General features: G+C 35.9%; 3 protein-coding genes across 3 annotated transcripts; all 3 read left to right on the top strand.

Annotated features, from left to right (window-relative positions):
- The first annotated feature begins 4,627 nt into the window (after window positions 1-4,627).
- On the top strand, window positions 4,628-5,652 carry LOC102906957 (olfactory receptor 5J3-like). The gene has a single exon (XM_006989724.3). It carries the CDS (start codon window positions 4,628-4,630, stop codon window positions 5,564-5,566), a length of 939 nt encoding a protein of 312 aa, XP_006989786.2. The 3' UTR covers window positions 5,567-5,652.
- Window positions 5,653-13,490: 7,838 nt separating this feature from the next.
- On the top strand, window positions 13,491-14,567 carry Or8i2 (olfactory receptor family 8 subfamily I member 2). Its single transcript, XM_006989723.3, has one exon. It carries the CDS (start codon window positions 13,515-13,517, stop codon window positions 14,559-14,561), a length of 1,047 nt encoding a protein of 348 aa, XP_006989785.2. The 5' UTR covers window positions 13,491-13,514; the 3' UTR covers window positions 14,562-14,567.
- A 4,881-nt stretch (window positions 14,568-19,448) lies between these two features.
- Window positions 19,449-20,396, top strand: LOC102926245 (olfactory receptor 8H1-like). Its single transcript, XM_006989769.2, has one exon. It carries the CDS (start codon window positions 19,449-19,451, stop codon window positions 20,394-20,396), a length of 948 nt encoding a protein of 315 aa, XP_006989831.2.
- The last annotated feature ends 2,847 nt before the right edge of the window (window positions 20,397-23,243 follow it).

The raw sequence follows: 23,243 nt of genomic DNA, 5'->3' as shown, positions 1-23,243 counted from the left end.
AACTCACAGTCTCACCTACCATGATGCCTATAAACCACATCAAAAACCAGCGTAGTATGATAAGCCTACAGGTGAAAAAATGGCACACAGTGTTATGGAACAGCACACAGGAGGCCTTGGCAGGTTGGGCCAAGGTGCCTCGGTGGGTGAGGGAGACACGCCATGCAGACACAGGGGCGGGCAGCGGTGGAACAGTGAAAAGTTACTCACACCACGCAGCCAAGGCATCCATGTGGAAAGTTTATTGGGGGAGGAAGGGAGAAGCAGAGGGAAGGAAGGAGAAAGGGGACGGGGAGGGAAGGATGGAGGGAGAGAGAAGACAGAGAGAGAGAGAAAGATAGAGTGGGTAGTGCATAACTCATGGGAATAGAAGCAGAGATGGGTCAGGGCAGAGGAGTTTTCTCTTACAGCAGGCTAGGGTATTACCTGCTTATTGGCCAGAATTCCAAGAAGTGGTTCTGAATGCTAACATACATACTTTGGTGGTAACCAACAGCTGTACAATTGGACTTAATAACTGCTCAATAAAATTGATACCAGGCTGGCTGGGCAGTGGTGGCACATGCGTTTAATCCCAGCACTCAAGAGGCCAGCTTGGTCTACAGAATAAGATCCAGGACACACACCAAAACTGCACAGAGAAACCCTGTCTCAAAAAAACAAACAAACAAAAACAAAAAACAACAACAAAAAAATTGATACCATGCTTGATACCATACTAACTATTTAGTAGTGGTAAAATCATGGTTATTGGAAAATATACAAGCAGCAGTTTACTAAACCAACATAATCACTAACAACAATCTATATAAAACATAAGTGCAATATTTACCCATCAAGGAAGTGTCTCTTAGCAGCAGTAGAAGACTACTACAGAAAAATACAGCCAAACAGTATGTAGAGCTGTGAAGCCAAGTCCCAGTAGAAACATCTACAAAGCATTGCAATACCTAAGGCTCAGGGAACATTTTGCAAGTGGGACAGAAAGATTATAGTACCAGAAGATCAGAAAGTGTGTTGGGAGATTGTGTCTCCTAGGTATGTAAGAAGCTACACCCATAAAGTCTCACCAACATGAATGCTTAAACATGAGCTGAACAAAGACAATAAAAAATGGACATGCCAAACTGGTTTGGAAAAGCCCTTGAGACCTCAAATCTAGACAAAGAGCCTCAAGCATCTGATAAAAGCTCAGAGAGGGAGATGTGCTCTTCTGAGATATGCTTTTTCCAAAGGAAGAGCACATCAATCAGTTGTCCAGTGCCAGATGGTCAGCCTTGGAAACATATATACAGATAACATTACATGGACTCAAAAGGTTGTATTTGGGAAGATGAATGTATATACAAAAAGGCATATTCATGCAATAACAACTGAGGGAAAAAGAGGCCATGAATTTGAAGGATAGCAGGGAGGGGTATATGCAAAGTTTTTGAAGTGAGGAAAGAAACATAGGAAATGTTGAAATTTAAACATATAAATAAAAAAAGAATATTGAAATATGTTGATTAAAGACTCTGCCATGAGTGCCCAGAACATAGCAAGCATTTAGTAAATAGAAACACTTTTTGACATTTTTAATTAAAAATAATCATTTTAGCAAAGCCAATTCTATTATTTACCTTATATTAGATTAAATTATTGTAGATACTGAAGTCAGTATTCTAAGTTTACTGCCATTTATTTTTGGACCAGGCTGGCCTCAAACTTACATAGATCTGCCTGGCTCTGCCTCCTGAGTGCTGAGATTAAAGGCATGAGCCACCACTGCTCGGTCTTACTGCCACTTTTGTAAGCAGTTGTTTATTTATTTATTTGGTTTGGTTTTCAATGACATATTAGCTACTTAATTATGCACACTACTCTTCAATTAATAATATTTAGAATACCATTAAGGCTTGCATTGAACTCTTTAAATATTTTAATCCATTATTCAATTATTCTAGGTACTCAGTGTTCCATTGCGACAAAAATGTTGATTTAGAAATGTATCCAGGTTGCCTAATTGGCTATATTACAAACATCATACAGTATCTACTATATGAAAATAGAGAGAGGAGCATAACTACACATACACACTTCACATTAAATCATATCCAAGTCTTTTGTGCTTTCACACTGAATATATATATATATATATATATATATGTATATATATATGTGCATATATATCATATATAATTTACACATATAAAATAGGTAAATTATAATTTCAAAATAGAAAATATTTTTTCATGTTTCTCTTTTCTTTTTGTGCTACATTTTTGGGAACATAGCAAAGTCCTTAACTTCCTCAGGGCTACCTGAAGCATTTTTAATGAATCCCTGTGTTTACAGTGCCCTGGGGATTGCATCCTCCAAAGGCAAAAAGCCAAATATAAACTCAACAGTAAGGAAATTTAGAGATGGACCAATTCTGCTTCTTCACACCAGGTAGGTGTCCTTCTTGGTTACTACAGCACAGCATTTATAATTAACTTCACAGGTTTTCAAAATGAGCAATGTCCCCAACACATGAATATAAAGTGACACAATGTTACCTGGTGCTAGTCCTTCTGATCATGAATTTCAGGAAATGGAGTCAGGAAAAGGCAACAGTCAATGGTCACTCCTGAGACACACTGTAGGCATGTTCTACATTTCTTCAGATAGCTGTGTTTAGTGGTGTATAGTTTTATTTTTTGCAAGTTGTAAAGAGAATGTAGTTGAAATCTTTTCAAATCTAGAAAAATTCCTATAAACTGTTGATGTTTCTTAAGCTGAGTAAAGGAACAATAAATTAAATTTTTCCTTCATTATCAGAAAAACGTTTTAGACTCTAATATAAATTTACTGAAATATAAATTATTTTAAGCAAAAGAGAAGAGAAAAGAGTCTAGACAAAGTTGTAATTAGGTAAATTTTAAAATCCTTTATGAAATCACCGAATTGAACAAAAACATGGGAATTATGATAAATTCAGTTTTCTTAAAATAAAACTTATTAAGAGAAAATGCTGAACACTATTAAACCAAAATAATTTTTAAAATAGATTAATCCAAAATGCCATTGTGAAGTTACTCAGCACATGCTTACTTTTTCTTTATTTTCTGTGTTTGTTAGGCATCTATCAGCAGTGAATATCTAGGCACCCTATGTTAGGTTTGACAATTTCCCAGATGTTTCTAGATGACATCCACAACTTATCACAGAGATAAGTTTATAGATAAATCTACTTAATTATAAAAATTTGAGTGCTCTGGTGGAAAACAAGCCATAATTTTATTGCAGTTTCCATAAAGTACAGAAAGTCAATGCTAATTTGCAATATTTGCCTTGTTGTTAAATAGCTGGCTTGAAATTTGAGCCCCTACCTTACCATCCTTTACCTTATTTTAAAAGTCAGGGATACCTCTTTCTCAGATGATCTGGATACATTGATTGTGAAAAATGATATTTATGAATGTTTGGCTAAAATAAAGTTTCCTATCAAATTTATGAAAAATATTCTCTGGATTTGTCTTACTGAAAATTCTTGTAACCCAGTATATTAAATATTCCTAAAATTTCTTTGTTAAGAATTTCCTATAAGCATTGCCTTCCCACTTTCTAAGTATGTTATAAATCAACAAATGACATTATTTATTTGAAGTCATATCTTAAAATAAAATTAACCTAGTTATCTAACTTTTGTGAATTAAAAGTTAAATCTATAAATCATCAATTGGGTCATAGGTATACACATTCTTTCTTAAAATTGATTTGTCCACTTGACTTAAGAGATTAAAAGACAAAAGAAAAAATCAAAGCCTTGTGAACAAAATATATGCTGTTTTCAAATCCACACTGAAGGGTAAAAATTGCAGAAAAATCAGATCATTTATGGTAAGTGCTATTTACTGTTTCAAATACTAATTTTGTGGAACAGCGGAACAAGTTATTTGAAAGAAACATCTCACTATAATTTATTTTCATTTCATAATCCAGACTCTGAGTCTCATTTTCCTTTATTATTCACTCTACATTAAATTAGATGTTATTGTGTCTGTTTATACTTATTATATATATATATATATGTGTGTGTGTGTGTGTGTGTGTACGTGCAATATATTTGATACATTTATATTGTGTTTTACTTAACTTGCCTAAATTGAATAGAGAACATTCTTTTGATGTCTTAACCTACATAGTAAATGCTGAGAGAATTTTGTTTGCTTGCATGTTTTATTCTTCCATAGTAGGTACTAACCCCTGGAAGGCAAAGTCCATCTTTTTTATTCTGGCAGTTTAGAATATTCTGTTACCCATGACCCACTGACTACACTCTCTACCAGGAAAAAAAAATAAAGACTTGATTCTTATTGTGTCTTTCAAAGAGTATTGCATGTTCTCACACATCTTCCTTCATATGACACATAATGCTAATTTTAATTCCTTGATGAGAGGAATGTTGAAGAAAATGTTCTTAAAAGCTGACTTTTCATACTTGGCTAATTTGAATTTGATTTGTATCATTATAGTTGATAATGAAAGCTTTGAAGTTCTTAGAAGATGCTAATAGAATGATTTCATGACTGTAAACTGTACTCTCTGGTCATTTCCTTTTTCCTCTGGTTCTTTGCAGATCCCCCATAAAGGAATCACATCAATGGCTGACAGAAATTTGAGTGTGATAAGTGATTTTATCCTCCTAGGACTGACTGACGACCCTGTGCTGAATACTATACTCTTTGTGCTGTTTCTCTTAATCTATGTCATTACTGTTGTAGGCAATTTGTGGATTATCATAATAATTTTAGCTACTGCCCAGCTTCATTCCCCCAAGTACTTTTTTCTTAGCCACTTGGCTTTCTTGGATTTCTGCTATTCATCAGTCTTTCTTCCCAAAATGTTGATAAACTACTTGATAGATCAAAAAACCATCTCCTACTATGGCTGCCTCCTACAGTATTCCTTCGTCAACATGTTTCTGACTGCAGAATGCTTCCTCTTGGCTGCAATGGCCTACGATCGGTATCTTGCCATCTGCAGTCCACTTCACTACAGGGTTCTCATGACCCCCACGGTTTGCATCTATCTGGTGTCTGGCTCTTACTTGCTGGGCTGTGCCAACTCACTCACCCACCTGAGAAGCCTTCTCAGTCTGACATTCTGTGGGCCCAATGCCGTTGACCACTATTTCTGTGATATTCCATTACTCTTTCAGCTCTCCTGCTCGGATACCCACCACAGTGAGGATTTATTCATTGTTCTTTCTGGGGCTACAACCATAACGACGTTTTTGATAGTAGTTGGCTCCTATCTGGGGATTCTTATCACTGTCCTGAAAATACATTCTGCCAGGGGAAGTTATAAGGCCTTATCGACATGTGCCTCCCACTTAACTGTAGTAACACTCTTTTATGGAACTGTGATATCTACTTACATGGGAACCAGCTCAAGCTTTCCGCAGGACACAGAAAAAATCCTATCTGTGTTTTACACACTTTTGCTGCCAGTACTGAATCTTTTGATATATAGCGTGAGAAACAAAGAGGCCAAAGAAGCCATGAGAAGAATGATTAAGAGAAAAGTGTTTTCTCAGTGACTATGAATTTCCAGACAGAGATATTTAAGGCATGCTTCTTTATACTATAGACTAAGATGTGGTTAAATGCCTACAGTGTTTCAAGCAGGAGCAAGTAAGAATTTTTGAAAGCAATTTTTGTTCAAACATACATTCATGGCAGGCCTTTAATTTTTAATGTTTTTATTAGCATTAAATTAATTATTCACTGTGATTTTATTATCCCATATATGCATGGCAAATATATGCCATATATGTGAATATTATATACATTGCTGCACTATATAAAATATGCAATATAATAAGATTGGCCTTTCACAATACCACAGGAGCCATTCTTTTTCCAACTAGCCCCCTTATAAAACACAAGTTCCTTTTAGGGAGATGTGAGTAGTTCTAAGAATTATATTGAGTTTACTGATGGGACATAGATGAGGGCTTATTTCTGTATTAATTTGAAACTCATAAAAAGAACCACTTTCTCAATAATTATGTACACAAGTCCATATACTTAGTTTAAAGGCACAAGGGGAGAGAGGAGAGGGAAATGTGCATGTGAAAAAACAAATTGGCATTTAGTGCAACACTAAAAGCAGATAGGAAGCTTTCACAGTGTTTGTTTCATGCCATGACAAGTACATTTCTGTCTTGTTCTAGAACAATAAAACCCCACATGGAAAAGACTCATGATAGTTTCTGTTCTTCCTTGAGTGAAAATGCCACCCAGAATGAATTTTCAGCATCCCTGTTTTCACAAACATCTGCCTTTAGTACAGGTACAAACCTTCTGGCAGTTGTTTTTTCCTTGCAGAATCTCAGAAGTCTTCTCTTAAATAGTTTCATGTCACTGATATCTACTTTTTATTCTCAAATGATAGTTCTGAAAAATATAATATCCTCTATAACTGATTGACTCCATTTTCTATCATTGACTATTTTAAAATAGGATTGTCACTTTTCTTCAAGAACAGAGGGGAAGAGAAGAATAAGAATCATATAAATAGTAATAATTAAGGAAAACTGACTACATAAGAAAACTCTGCATTTCTTTGTTACAGTGGACCGTTTTACAGATGAAACAACTCAGGTCAAAAGATGTGAACACAGATCACAGGTCAGACATGACAAAACTCTGAGAGATGAAAATCAAAGACATACTATTGTATGCTTATAAATAAGCCTTCTCCTATTTGACATTAATAAATAGCACTTATTTTAAATTTCTCCTATACCATCTTTAATTTAGAACAATGGAAATTGGAATATTTAGTAAATGGGGGTGTTTTTTCCCTTTATGGAAATATTATACCCTTCAGTTGAACAGAAGTATTGCAAACCAATACAAATACCTTCACTTATCTGTGTCTACTGAAACTCATCAAAAATCAGAATTTAACATCTTCCTCAAAATAATATAGTTTTCTGAAATGCCATTTTATTTTAAAAACTAGTTGGTACTCAGAACTATGTGTTGCTTATATCCACATGTCATTTTTTGGCTTGCTTGAAAGAACATTTAAATCTTCATTCCCCATTGCTGCCATGTCTAGACAACTCTAGACAACACCAGGGGAGCACATCTGGACATGCTAACACTCAGCATAACAGATTTGTAATACATAATGAGTGGTGATTGTAAGCTTGTAAAAACAAACAAACCACAAAAAATCCTACAACTGTGTTCATGTTTCTAGAACAATAAATAGCTCAAATATTAGTGTATGCAGATAAATAAACATCAAACATTAAATGTGCCAATGGATTTTCATTTATCCAACCGCTTATGTTTATTCTTAGAATTTCTATCTCCTGGTATTGTCACTCTTCCACAACCAATTATTGTGGTTTCCAATGTAATTGATGACTTGGTTCTTTTTCTCTCATCTGCAATCATTGTTCTCATTGAGAAACTTCAAGAATCTTTCTTTGTCTAAAAATATTCTTGTGAATGTTCCCGAAAATATTGCATTTTTCATTCATTTTAGTTTCCACCTTATTTTTAGCAGTTTAATGCAGGTATACAATTCATTAGAATCTCATGTACTCCCTAATTACCTTCACTTATTCCTTACCATTAACTCTGTTGCAAAAGCATCTCACATCTGGAGTCAACTACTCCCAAATATCTTTTGTCTTATTATTTTGTGCAGTTTTTTGGGCAGTTGGTCATTTGTGCTGTGTGTTCATGATTGTAGCACCATGCCATATCCTTGAAGACAGTGATTTATAGTACCGTTTCCATTGTTATTCTTCCTCCTATTTCCTCCCTCAAAACTCTCCCTTATGCTATAGCCTGCTCTGTTTCAAATTGATAGTTTTCTTAAATTGTTGTTAACATGTGTGTATGTATTCCTAAATACATGAGTATATAATCCCCCAAACATTATAGGTTATTAGTATTGCTCTTGGTTGCCCTCCAAAAGTCAAAGATACGTACCTATTGCTGAAGAAACTATATGCTTCAGAAATAGGGCCCAAGGTCCTCAGCTGGTAGTGAGCTGAATGGCTCCCCCCTGAAAACTACTTTCCATGGTTTTCAGAGTGTGTTATGTACTAGATCAATGACCAGGATGCCAGGATAATGATAAAGATGCAGTAGTGAGTGGAACACATGCCTTAATGGTAACCTCTGGTGGTATTGTGTTCCTCAAAATATTGTGCACCCTAATAAACTTATCTGGGGTCAGAGACAGAACAGCCACTAGATATAAAGGCTAGAAAATGGTGGCACTCATACCTTCAATCCTAGCATTCCACAGACAGAAATCCCTCTGTATCTCTGTGAGTTCCAGGCCAGAATGGAAACAGTCAGGCATGGGGACTCACGCCTTTAATCCCAGAAAGCAAGCCTTTAATCCCAGGGAGTGGTGCTAGAAAGCAGAAAGGTTCATAAGGCGTGAGGACCAGAAACTAGAAGCATTTGGCCTGATTAAGCATTTGGCTGGTTAAGCATTTGGCCAGTTTGGCATTCAGGCTTTTGAGCAGCAGTTCATCTGAGACCCATTCTGGATGAGGACTCAGAGGCCTCCAGTCTGAGGAAACAAGACCAGCTGAGGATACTGTGAGGTGAGGTAGCTATGGCTTGTTCTGGTTCTCTGGTCTTCCATTTCACCCCAATACCTGGCTCAGGTTTGATTTTATTAATAAGAACTTTTAAGATTCATGCTAAAGTAACCTACAGCTCTCTAACTTAACATAAGGCCCACTCAACCAGAGGATAACTGTGACTGGTAATGGAAGCCTAGCCAACCACTCAGTGCTAGTGAAGTCATGGATCTTGGGGCAAAACCTACATTCGTCACTTTACTACACAAGAGTAATTCCTAAATATATTCTGTGGTGATACTGTGTTCCCCAAAATATTGTGCGCCCTAATAAACTTATCTAGGCTCAGAGAACAGAACAGCCTCTAGATATAGAGGCCAGAATATGGTGGCACACGTGCCTTTAATCCTAGCATTCCAGAGGCAGAGATCCATCTGGATCTCTGTGAGTTCAAAGCCACATTGGAAACAGCCAGGCATGGTGACACATGACTTTAACCCAAGAAGTGATGGCAGGAAACAGAAAGGTATATAAGGTGTGAAAACCAGGAACTAGGGTCTGTGGTGGTATTGTGTTCCCCAAAATATTGTGTACTCTAATAAATTTATCTGGGGTCAGAGAACAGACAGCCACTAGATACAAAGGCTAGAAAATGGTGGCACTCACACCTTTAATCCTAGCATTCCAGAGATAGAAATCCCTCTGGATCTCTGTGAGTTCAAGGCCACATTGGAAATAGCCAAGCATGGTGACACACACCTTTAATCCCAGAAAGCCAGCCTTTAATCCCAGGGAGTGGTGGTAGAAAGCAGAAAGATATATAAGGCGTGAGGACCAGAAACTAGAAGCATTTGGCTGGTTCAGCATTTGGCTGGTCAAGCATTCAGGCTTTTAAGCAGCAGTTCAGCTGAGAGCCATTGGGATGAGGACACAGAAGCTTCCAGTCTGAGGAAACAAGACTAGCTGAGAAGCTGACCAGGTGAGGTTAGCTGTGGCTTGTTCTGTCTCTCTGATCTACCAGCATGGACCCCAATAACTTGCCTCGGGTTTGATTTTATTAATAAGAACTTTTAAGATTCCTGCTACAAGGGTTGGTTAAGCTTTTAGGCTTTTGAGTAGCAGTTCAGCTGAGATTCACTCTGGATGAGGACTCAGAGGCTTCCATTCTGGGAAAACAGGATCAGCTGAGGAATTGGCAAGGTGAGGAAGCTGTGACTGGTTCTGTCTCTCTGATCTGCCAGCATTCACCCCAATACCTGTCACTGGGTTTGTTTTTATTAATAAGACATTTTAAGATTCGTATTACAACATTCCAAATATTTGTTCACGTCCCAACAAAAATACAAGTTTTACATAATTTTTCTTTGCAATTTAGGCACTTGTACATTAGATATTATAAAGAAAATAAACTTTGGAATGTATTTGTTTTTCAATCTATTAAACCAAACACAACTGACAAAAATAAGAAAGAAAGGAAGAGAGAGAGACAGAGAGATAGAGACAGAGAGAAAGTAGATGGAATGATCCCTAATGACATTCTGACATACTCATATATCAGTGCCTATTCCAATCGTCATCAGAGACTCTTCTTCCTGCAACTTAAGGGAAAGTATGCAGGGACCCACAGTAAAACATTAGGCAGAGAGAGAACTCTGGCTGGAGTTCTCCATCAAAGACCTTCCTCTCCTTGGAGATAGAGCTCAGTGAATTCCATGGAAAGGGGGGCAGGTCAGGGATACCAGGAGAGCACAGCCTGCAGAATCAACTAAATGGAACTCATCTGGACTCACAGAGACTGAAGCAGCAATTACTGAGCCTGCATGTATTGACACTAGGTCCTCCGCATATGTTACGGCTTTTTGCTTGCTTTGGGAAGACTCCTGACAGTGGACATGGAGGTATCTTAGACTCTTTTGTCTGCTCTTGGAACCCCTTTCCTGCTACTTAGTTTCCATTCTTAGCCTTGATGTGAGGGTTTGTATCCGGTGTTTTTGTATCTTGTTATGCTGTGTTCATTTGATGTCCCTGGAAGGCCAGCTCTTGAGCAAAGTGGACTGGATCTGGGGGAGAAGGGAGGCGGTGAGGAACTGGGAGGAGTGGAGGGAGGGGAAGCTTTGGTCGACATGTATTATATGAAAGAAGAATAAATTTTTTTAAAATGTGAAAGTAGCCATTTATGAAACGAATATTTGCAACAATGTTTAGATATTGGGATAGCAATATTATACAAAGATACAAGGAAATGTTCTCCAGGCACAGAAAGAAAATTAAGAACTAAAGCTCTGAGCTCTGTGAAATGGGGGACTGTATTCTGCATGGTATAGTAAATGCAATCATGATTTTAAGGAAACTACTTGGACCAAAACTGGTAAGATCAAAAACTCTCCCACTCACTTGTAGTGATATGTAGCAGTAGGTCATAGCTTTGAGTCTTAGAACATTGTTTTTGGTTATTTAGCTAAAAAGTAAATCATTTTTAAATCTTTGTAGTGCTTTTTTTTTATAATTGACAGAAACTGTGATTTTTTTTCATGATTGTAAATATCACACTTGGAGAAAACAGTGTAATAAGTATTTATGCATAAATATAAAATCATTTTATAACCCATTTAGATAAAGGCTTGAAGAGGTCAGTCATTGAATATCTGTTTTAGTCTCAACATTGTGCAAGATGCCTCATCTGTGATATATCATCTAATGTAATTTTCAAAGAGAAGCAGGGTACATGTCTGTATTGCCACTGGGCAATCATAGACACCAAGGATCAGAAAGATTAAGACACTCTCACATGGGTACAAAGGTATAACTATTGAAACAGTCATAGACTCACATTTTTTTAAATATTTACATTATTTATATCAGCCTAATTTTCATATAAAATCTTAAAATTATCAAAAATGTGAATGTGTGAATATAATTAATGTATTCTAAAGATAAAATAAAAAGCCCACGGTGTTGATGTTATAGTGTTGCTCAATCCTGGCTTTTAAATGTCACAAGCAGACTAGTGAAACCAAAATCTCACGTTATAATAGTGTCTCCATTGGCGTTATTTCCTTCTATTTAGATTCAAACCTTAGAGTACAATTAAAACATAAACCTCAAGAGATCAAATGTGGCAACTGACAAGCTCCTTTATTATGTGAGCTTAGGAGTTTGAAGAGGTCTATATATAAGAAGTCTCCATTGCACAGAATGTTATAGATAATATTTTTTTGTGTGGCCTTCTTAGAAATAATGCTACCAATAAAATATTTTGAATATGAATAAAAGTTTGAGGAAAAATAAGGACTTTTACTTTGAAGGAAATTATATAAAACAAATGACAGTTAGTTTAGTTTTTATTTCTACTTCATCAGGGCAAGGTAATTAAACAACAACAAGAGGTATCATATTATCAAAGGCACTAAAAGTTATCAGTATCATGATATTTATAATGGTCTGCAATAGACGAAAATAACTTTGTGCTACATAGTCTTTCAGAAGTAAAACTAATAATCACAGAACCAAAGTACTGCATCGATAAGTCATGGAACTCAGAGCATCAAAGGAGGTAAAATTAATGGATATTAAAAGTAAATGGATGGGTACAGAAAGAGAAATAGACTTTTTTTGCAAGTCTATGTGAGCATCATTATCTTTCCATGATACTTAAACAAGTATGTCTGTTGATATAGTTATATATATAATGTGTATGCTTGTCATATTAGATTACTTTTTCCTTTTTCAAATTTGCATGTTCCAGTAAGACTTAAGAAAGTTATTTTAGTGACAGACAAGTGAATATGATATCATTGCACAACTTCATATTAAATATGTAAATAAATATATAGGAACCTTTGTGGACATGAGGCACATTAAATGATTATGTAGAAACAATAGGATTCAAGCCCCTTTGGCATGATGTGCTAAATATAAAAACAAATTTGCTTTAATTGTGCATTCTACTTTCATTTTTACTTATGTACTTGTCAGTGCATTAAAAAAGTAACTTCTGTTTTCATGAGATCACTTTATAATGTTTTGGTTTAAATATTTGTTTTCAGACTTTTCGTCATTGCTTTGGGAAATACTCTCGAACAAAGAACTTGTTACTTCCTGACGTCATGTGTGCTGTAAGTTGGGTATAGTCATGTTCTCTACATTCTCAGGTGAAGAGGAACTGTGTTATACATTAAAGTCTGCAGCACCTGAAATCATCAACAAAAAGGATAAGTGACAGAAAATAGAGAAACAGGAACAATTGCTTTATGAAAATGAAATGTGAGTTGGATGTTTACAGTTTTCCAGCATGAAAACTAACTGAAATGTACTGAGTCTGAGACACTATTAGATGTGTCCATCTTGTCCATAACTTGTAAGTTAGATGTTAAAAAATTATGAATCCAATATGAAGTTATAATTAAATACATGAATTACAGTTTCTAAGTAGGCTTTATATTTCCTAATACTTCAAAAAATAAATGTATTGAATGATTGATTCCAATAAATAAATTGATAGGGGGTAAACTTTTGTACCAGCGGTAGAGTTTGATAGATGATAATGTAATTAGCAGGAGCATCTTGTAACTATTATAGACAAGATGTCTTAGAGCATTCAAAATTCTGCATAACCTTTCATTTCAATATCCATTTGTATTTGTCATTTGCTTTAAAAATAAGTCAAAGGCTGGAGATGTATGTCAGAGGCTAAGAGCACCTGCTTCTTCTACAGAGGACTGGAGTTTGGTGAACATCACCCACATCAGACAGCTCACTACATAATGTAACTTCAACTCCCAGATTTCCAACAGTCCCTCTGGCCTTTACTGGTACCTGATTTCAGGTACATGCACATACACACAAACAAAAAAATTAAATTAAATTAAAAATACTAAAAACCATATTGTCTTTCAACGTTTACTACCTATTTATTTTGTTCTCAATGCTGGAGGTCAAGCCTACACTGATTCTTGGACCTTTTGTCTTGAGTGTCTTTTTTTTTTTTAATTTTTCTTACTATTTATTCAAGGTTAAATCAATGGTTGAGTTATCAAAAATGACAGAGGATAATTTCACAGAAGTGACAGTCTTCATGCTCAGTGGATTTTCAGATCATCCAGAATTACAAGTCAGTCTGTTCTTAATATTCCTTTTCATCTATTTATTCACTGTGTTGGGCAATCTTGGGCTAATCATGTTAATCAGAATTGACTCTCAGCTTCACACACCTATGTACTTTTTTCTCAGCAATTTAGCATTCATTGACATATTTTATTCCTCCACTGTAACACCCAAGGCACTAGTCAATTTCCAGTCCACACAGAAATCAATTTCCTTTGTAGGCTGCTTTGTTCAAATGTATTTCTTTGTTGGTTTGGTGTGCAGTGAGTGTTTCCTTCTGGGATCGATGGCCTATGATCGCTATGTGGCAATCTGCAATCCCTTGCTATATTCTGTGATTATGTCCCAGAAGGTGTGTAACTGGCTGGGAGTGATACCATATGCAATTGGATTTACAAACTCTCTGATATCTATCTGTGTGATAAGCAGTTTGCCATTCTGTGATTCCTACATCAATCATTTCTTTTGTGACACCACAGCTCTTTTAGCCCTGTCCTGTGTAGATGCCTTCAGCACAGAACTTGTGATCTTTGTTCTAGCTGGGTTCACACTCCTGAGTTCTCTCCTCATCATTGCTTCCACTTACCTCATCATCATCTCTGCCATCCTCAGGATCCCATCAGCAGCTGGCAGGTGGAAGGCCTTTTCTACCTGTGCCTCCCACCTCACAGGGGTCACTGTCTTCTATGGCTCCTTGATTTTCACCTATTTGCAACCTGATAACACATCATCCCTCACCCAGGCACAAGTGGCTTCTGTATTCTACACCATTGTTATTCCAATGCTGAACCCACTGATTTACAGTCTGAGGAACAAAGATGTGAAAAATGCTCTCCTGAGAGTCATCCACAGGAAACTTTTTCTATGACAAACCATACCCATTGCAAATAAAAAAAGACCTGGATGATTTCAAATAGTTACTTCACCAATCAGGAAATTGTAGAGTAACTTCAAAAGACATACCACAGAGTTATTGAGAACATAGCGTCTTAGAATTCGATATATAAATCATTATTTTACTTGTTTATGAGATATACTAAATTCATCAGGAGGTCATTTCAGCTCATAAATTGTTCATGTAATAAAAATACAGAAGGCAATAGGAAGACATATGTATGTATTTCAATGAAAATAATATCACACTAAGGTATAAATATTCTTATAGTTTATAAATTTTTTTATATGTGAGTGTTTTGCCTATATGAGTAGAGATGCACTACCATGTGTGTTCCTGATGCACAGGGAGGCTGGAAGAGAGGATTTCATCTCCTGGCCCTGGAGCTATAGATGGTTGTAGCTACCATATAGGTACTGTGAGGCAACCTGTGCCCTGAAGGAACAAAATTTTGAGCCATTTGAATATAACAGTTACAGTTTTTCTCCATTTACCTGTAAAACATTCTTTGTGTCCTAGAGTCACAGATTTATGCTCAGTTGACTTGCAATCTTTCTACTTTGTTATTGTGTAGAGTGATGTCCAGTCAGTAAAATTCTACAAATATATATGTATATGTATGTATGTGTATATATATATATATATATATATACATATATATATATATGGCATTAGAAAATACATGATTATAGAGTTCTATAACATTGTTTAAGTGTGTGAAAATTTCTAGGCTATTCTTGAAATATGTCATTGATGCATTGTATTTGACATAACTCTATGTAAATATATTCCTTTGCTATAGTGGCTTCAGTTTGATTTTCCTTTGTGAATAAATATGATGAGGGGTTGAGTGCATTAAAAAATTATATGCTGTGTTTATGATCTTACCTAATTATATCTGGCTTGTAGTTATCACATTTTTACATTTCGAATAAGCATCTCATAAAGAGAATTCATCTTTATTCTTGTGGAAATAGTTGTTGTTATTTATATGTGTATTATTGCATTATTATGCAAATAATTTGAATATTAATATTATTGGCATTAATAAATATTTTTATCTCTAATTATCCTTCTTCTTGTTATTGACATTATATCACCTGTCTGTACATAGGTGTGAAAACTACAATTCTTTTATTTCTCTTCATGAGAGTAACTTGTTTTAAATGCCAAATTATATTTAAATATCCATATATCTCTTTTAAGAAATTTACCTTCTTTAGACTCTTTCCACCCATTTTTCTTTTACCTCTATACCCTGTACTGGTAAAATTCACAAGTGTGTCTCCTGTTTATTCAGTCATTTTTTTGGCTTTATTACTCCAAATTTCTTGGTCTTTCTCTGCTAAATGATTAAGGTGACAATCTTCATACCATGTGTCACATCAGCAGGGTGTTAGATATCTTCTAGCTGTTGAATAGTGAAAGCAGACACTTAACTTAAAATATATTGCATCAAGCTTTAAAACAATACCACTTTCCATTCAGTGTGCTAGATTTAGAACAGCTTAGGGATGTTGCTGTTAGTCATAGGTATTCTTGGAGTTTGCATCTTTTTTCACCATCTTTAAAGTATATTTTTATATAAAATAAAAAGTAACTTTTAAATTTACTTTAATTCATGAAATATTTCAGGCATTACAAAGGAAAGAAATTTATCAATGAAAAGATAAGAAACTGAATGCAAGTTCTTCTGATCATGTATATTTAGGTTCATTGTTGTACTTTACATTTCTATTCAAAAACTTGTCAAATTTTCAAAAAAATTTTAATGTAATTTGAGGACATATTGAAATGGTAAAAGTATAAGACTATGCTAGTTTCCCTGAGATGATTACTTTCTACTATTTAAATTATATTATAAATATTGCTAAATAAATATAAATTATTAAATAAACATTATCTTATAAATACTATATAAATTACTCTCTAACATATAAGTAAATTTATATTTCACATCATTTTTATACACAAATACTATGTACTATTCAAAACCTCATTACAACATTTACTAATTTCTTTTGGCAATTTTAAATGTAAATTGAGGATATAATATTGACTATAGTAGACTAAAATTAAGTAAATAGCCAGGCGGTGGTGCCACCTGTCTTTAATCCCAACACTCAGGAGACAGAGGCAGTGGATTTCTGTGAGTTCGATGCCAGCTTGGTCTATGGAGCAGATGCCAGGACAGACAGGGCTATACAGAGAAACCTTATCTTGAAAAACAAATGAACAAGCAAAAAATTAAGCAAATATGTGTGCTAAAGTAAGTATGTACCCACAAAGAGAAAATAATTGAGACAAATTATAATTATGTTAACAAAATATCAAGAATGAATTTGAATTTTTCATTTACTTTTTTGAAATCTGTTGTACTTTACTTTCTTTTCTGATTAATATGTCTATTCCTATAAACATGCTTTTAAATGCTCACAATAAAAAATTATGTTCATTTTTATGATATAAAGCTTAAAATAATTATTTCTCTAAACATTGCTTATCATCATAAAAAAGACTTTATGTGATCATTATGCAATGTAAAAAACTCTATAGTTACTAGGTCAGTTTAAAAACAAATAATTTTTTTCATGTGAAATATCAGAAAAGAAGACCAGGTGAGGCTGTGATTCATGGTAGAAATTCTGAGAGAACAAGCCATTGATCATTTGCCCTTGAACTTTTGCCCTTGAAAGTGTGCCAATTTCATTCCCCTGGAAACTGGTATCTAAGGACAGTCTCATGTTGTGTGATCTTCAGTGTTGGTATATGAAGCGCTTTGTCTAAACAGGATGAGGCAATGCACTACACTTGAGGACTTTCAAGCATTTGGCATACTTTAGAGACTGAACTTTTTATGAAAATTTTCATTTGACCAGACTCAAACAAAATTTTATTATAGATTGTTTTCATTGATAATTTAAAAAATGAATGCACAAAAATTTAAATATAACCACCCTAATGAAAACAAACATTATGTTATAGAAATGTCCAAGTCATTTAAATACTTTCATAATTTATACACTAGAAAAATTTAATGTTGAAGCATTTCTAGACTACAGTAAAGAAAGAAGTGTCATGACAATCCTTGGCTCACAGTAAGTATCCCCAACTTTAGATGATTTTAGGTGATTTTGTTTGGGTCTTATCATGAACAGTGTTGATATTTGCAGAAATAGAAATGTAGTGTTGACAAAGTCAGTGACTGCATTCAATGTAAGTGCATTGAAGTATATTTTTATTAGTTTTAGATTGGTCAAGTACTATAATATCTATAATTCTAATTTACCACAATAATGTGATTTATGATTGAAATTTATTTATAATGTGTTTAATGATTTTGAGATTAAATGGGGACTAAATGATACATTGTAAATGTTCCCTGTAATTCTTGATTAGTTGTCAAGCCTGATAAGATTTGTTTAAAATGCTATAACTTCAGAGATCAAGATTCTGGGAAGGATCACAGTGCTTTAATTTTTCTTACTTCAGCAACTTTTCTGAACTTTTCTTAGTTCTTTTTTGTTTTTTAGTAAAATATGTAGGTGACTGTACAGCCTTTATTGTCACATGCTCATGAATATTAAAGGGATTCAGGAAGGAAAGCCCTGAGAACAAATAGTTCTTTCTTCTAATTATGAGGCATATCAATTTGCACTTTAAACGTTTAATTCAAACTATTAGTTTTAGCTCCTTATAAAGTCTTACTAAGCTTTTAATTAAGGGGATAAAGAGATGACTCAGTGGTTAAGAGCACTAGTTGTTTTTTTTTTTTTTCTAGATGACTTGGGTTCAATTCAGAGCACTTACCTGCAGATCAAAACTGACTGTTACTACAGTTCCAGAGGATCTGACACCCTCCTCTGTCTTCACACATACACACTGCACAATCATGGTGCATGGTGTATAATACATGAAGGCAAAACACCCACAAACATAAAACAATATACCACATGATGAAGAAATAATATGTCCTATGTTAAATGTCTAAAGACTGCCATAGTCCTTTGTGATTGATTTTCTTTTAACACCTCACATTTCTCAGCTTTATAATATGAAAATTAAAAGTTTCCCCTCATAGTCACGATATTACTAAAAAGAAAGAGAAAAAAATAGGAGTTATAAATTCACTAGGTAGACAGATATATGTTGTATCATTTTCCATTTTATTCCGGCTTTAAATTCTAATTTTAACTAAAAGGGACTGGAACAGGGATGATGAAGTAAAATGTCATATCATGCTTAAAATAAATATTAAATATTGGTGTTTTCTATCAAACATTGTAAAATTTGTGTTTGTGACAAGCAATGCAAATCTTTTTACCTTCTTCACCTTGTAAGACTATCATGTTAATGTTCTATCCCCCACCTCGATACACACACTATAAATCCTGTGTGTACACAAAGACCCAGCTATATTCTAGAAATTTTAGGTAGCCAAGCCCTCCTTGCTTTCTTTCATTTTCTTGTCAAGGATTCTTTTAAAGCTAAGAAAGACTATGAGGTCAGATTCCTGTCAATGGGGGAAAGAACAGATGCCACCTGCCTTAGGCCATGTGCACTTTCTACCTTGGGATGCTTTGTCCTTCCAAGCACAGTCTCTTGATTAAGAGGAAAGCTCTACCTTGTTTAGACACATTATTTGGAGTAGGAGAATCTTTCTTTGTGACACTGGATGTTTTTCTAAATTTTCAAATACTAGTCTACAACTGCATCAATATCTGACAATTTATATTTTAATTTTTAAAAATAAATTATCTTATTATATAGATAAATTATATAGATATTTGTAATTCTTAATCCAAACACAGCTATTACTAAAATTGCTTTTGATTTCTCAGCATTTTAGAGCCATTCACTATGAACTCCTGGAATCACACAAATAAACCTGACTTCATTCTCATGGGACTGACAGATTCCAAGGAGATCCAGCTGGTCCTCTCTGTGCTGTTTCTCCTGATATACCTGGTCACTGTGCTGGGGAACATAGGCATGATGCTGGTCATTCGTCTAGATGCCCAGCTTCACACTCCGATGTATTTCTTCCTCACCCACCTGTCATTCCTTGACCTCAGTTACTCAACTGTCATCACACCTAAAACCTTAGAGAACCTGCTGACTTCAAACAAGAGCATTTCCTTCATGGGTTGTTTCACCCAGTTGTACTTTTTTGTCTTGTTTGGTGGTGCTGAATGTTTTCTTCTTTCCTCCATGGCCTATGACCGCTATGTGGCTATATGCAACCCTCTGCACTACCCACTTGTTATGTCCACAAGACGCTGCCAGTCCCTCCTCACTTGTTCCTATATGATGGGAGCTATTGATTCCTCTGTCAATATGCTCTGTCTAAGCAGGTTAAATTTCTGCAGCTCTCATGTCATCAATCACTTTTTCTGTGACACACCTGCAATTCTAGCACTGTCCTGCACTGATACCTATGTCATTGAAATGATAATAATCATTGTCTCTGGTTCAACTCTAATGGTGTCCCTTCTTACCATATCAATGTCTTATACATCCATTCTCTCTGCCATCTTGAAAATCAGTTCTACTTCAGGAAAGCGGAAAGCCTTCTCCACTTGTGCCTCTCACCTAGTGGCAGTCACCATATTTTATAGCACTATGATCTTCACTTATTTAAAACCAAAGAAGTCCTACTCCTTGGGAAAGGATCAAGTGGCTTCTGTTTTCTACACCATTGTGATCCCCATGCTGAACCCACTCATTTATAGTCTCAGAAACAAAGAAGTGAAAAGCGCTGTCAGTAGAGTTATCAAGAAGAGGGAGGACCATAGGCAGTTAAGATAACAGTGGTGCTCAGCACGTAGGCTCTTCTCTTTCTATGTTTCCTATTAGGTCTTTCCCTCGTCTTTATTGGAAACTTATTGTATGCTTTATTTAATTTGTGTGTGTGAAGCTTTCTTTATATTACTTGATCCTAGATATTACTAAGGAAACATTTTAGAAATCTATGTTATAATAATGTGAAATATATACTAGATCTGTGGTATAAATATGGGTGTTTTAAAGACAACTGATTGGAAAATTAGAAACAATGATCTTCATTGTTAAAATTATATTGTGTGATATTCTCTATACCCTGTAATATTAGAGAATTATGAAGCCAAAACTTCTGCATAATGAGAATGAAGCATTTATTTTAATCTCAAGAAGGAATCCACAGAGGGGTTAAGTGATCTTGTTTTGAACTAAGGATTGTGGATTTTGGACTCCAGCTTCTGATGATTAGAATGCTAAAGTTTAAGGCTATTTCCCTTCAGTCAGGAGGCTCAGCCATTAGGAACATGTGTTGCTATAGTAAAAGATCCAAGATTAGTTTCCAACATCCACATCTGGTGGCTTACAACCTAACCTACTGTAATTGCAGCTCAAGCAGAGCCCCCTTATGGGCTTCTGATCTCACATGTCCTTAGCTACACGCACGCACACACACACACACACACACACACACACACACACACACACACACCACACACTCTGTACATAGACTTAAACAAAATAAAGCCTTCTTGTAGGATGACTCCAGTGTGTGCACGTGGAAAACATTTGAAAGATGTGTTTTGATGTGACGTATTAAGAAGTCATACCAAACTGCCTTATTCTTTTTCCTTTAGTTTTTCCTGTAGTTCTTTTCTTTAATGTTTAATTTAGGTTACTTTATTTTAATTATTTTTTATTATTTTATCAATTAATTATTTTTTCCATGCCTGATAACAGTTTACCTTATACCCTCCTCTCATCCCAGTCTCTCTCCACAAGTGCCTCCCACCTCTTCCCTCTTCCTTCCCTTCAGAAGAGTGCAGGCCTTCCATGTACATCAGTCAGCCATGGGACATGGAGTTGCAGTAATACTAGGCAACTCCTCTCCTATTAAGGTTGAACAAGATAACCCATCAGGAGGAAAGGGTCCCACGAGCAGGTAACAGAGTCAGAGACATTCTCCACTCCCTCTGCCAGATGTCCAACAAGATAATTAAGCCACACAGTTGCAACACATTATCAGAGGGCCCATTGCAGTCTCATGCAAATTCTCTGGATGGTGGTTCAGTCTCTGTGAGCCCCCAGTGAGCCTAGGTCAGTTCACTGTGTGTTTTCCCATGGTGTTCTTAACCCCTCTGGTTCCCATAATCCTTCCTCCCCCTCTTCCATAGGATTTCACAATGTCCACCTAATGTTGGGCTGTGGGTCTCTGAATCTATTTCCATCAGTTGCTGGGTGAAGCCTCTCTGATGACAACTGGGCTAAGTAGTAATCTATGAGAACAGCAGAATAACATTTAGGATCATTTCATTTACCTTTTTTGTTGCCAATTTTGTACTATCCTAGGTCTGTGGACTATCCAGACTCTGGGTCCTGTCCCTCCAGGTATTGTTAGGAGTGAGCTCTCTTTCAGCATATAGGTTTCAAGCTGGTCATTAGTTGGCCACTCCCATAATTTCTGGACTACCTTTGTTCAGTATATCATTAAGGCAGGACAAATTGTAGGTCAAAGTTTATATGGCTGGGTTAGTGTTCCAATCCATCCACTGGAAGTCTTGTCTGGTTATAGAAGACAATTGGTTCAGGCTCTGTATCCCTCTTTGCTAAGAGTCCTAGCTATGGTCACCCTTGTAGATTCCTGGGAGTTTCCATTGGACTAGGTGTCTACCTTATCCCAAAGATGCCTCTGATTCTAGTTGTCTTTCCCCGTACTCTTTCCCTCAATCCTTCCCCAACCTGCTTCTTTCTGTTCTTATGTCCACCCACCCCCATCCAGACCTCTTCCTCCATCCACCTGTGATGACTATTCTATTATCCCCTCACAGAGAGATTCATGGGTTCCCCCTTGAGCCTTACTTGCACATATAACTCCTTTGAGCACGTGGATTGTACTTTCTTGCTAATATCCACCTAGAAGTGAGTACCTATCATGTTTCTCTTTCTGGGTTTGTGTTACACCACTCAGTGTGATCTTTTCTAGTTCTATCCATTTGCCAGCTAATTTCATTGTTTTTAAGAGCTGAGTAATAATAATTTATTGTCTAAACATACCAGATTTTCTTTATCCAATCTTCAATTGATGGACACAAGTTATTTCCAGTTTCTGGCTCTTGCGAATAAAGCTGATATGAACATAGTTGAGCAAATGTCCTCGTGGTATGGTAAAGCATCCTTTGAGTATATGCCCAGGAGTGGTATAACTGGGTCTTGAGGTATATTGACTCCCATTTTTCTGAGAACTGCCATATTGATTGCCAAAGTGGCCGTGCAAGTTTGCACTCCAACCACCAATGGAGGAGTCTTTTTTTTTTTCATTTTTCTTCATTTGAAAATTTTCTGCTCACTCTACATTCCACCCACAGATCTCCCTCCTCCCTCCTCCCACCCTCCAGCCTTCTCTCCCAAGCCACCCCACATCCCTAAATCCCCCAAATCAAGGTCTCCCATGGGGAGTCTATGGTGATATTTTATTTGTACTAAAATGTGATTTGTATGTTAATAAATAAAGTTGCCTGGGGGTCAGAGCTAATAGCAAGCCTTAGAAGGTGGGTGGTGGTGGTGCACGCCTTTAATCCAAGCTCTTGGGAGGCAGAGCTAAGCGGATCTCTGCGTGTTCAAGGATACAACCAGCATGGAGACACACGCCTTTAATCC

The sequence above is a fragment of the Peromyscus maniculatus genome, chromosome 4 (assembly GCF_049852395.1).
Source record: "Peromyscus maniculatus bairdii isolate BWxNUB_F1_BW_parent chromosome 4, HU_Pman_BW_mat_3.1, whole genome shotgun sequence".
Classification (NCBI taxonomy): Eukaryota; Metazoa; Chordata; class Mammalia; order Rodentia; family Cricetidae; genus Peromyscus; species Peromyscus maniculatus.
Note: the sequence above shows the minus strand (reverse complement) of the source record. Positions and strands in the feature narration are given on the sequence as shown.

Bases quoted from the DNA above. Each gene is read 5' to 3' on its own strand.
- LOC102906957 (XM_006989724.3), top strand. From the start codon at position 4,628: ATGGCTGACAGAAATTTGAGTGTGATAAGTGATTTTATCCTCCTAGGA.
- Or8i2 (XM_006989723.3), top strand. From the start codon at position 13,515: ATGCTGGAGGTCAAGCCTACACTGATTCTTGGACCTTTTGTCTTGAGT.
- LOC102926245 (XM_006989769.2), top strand. From the start codon at position 19,449: ATGAACTCCTGGAATCACACAAATAAACCTGACTTCATTCTCATGGGA.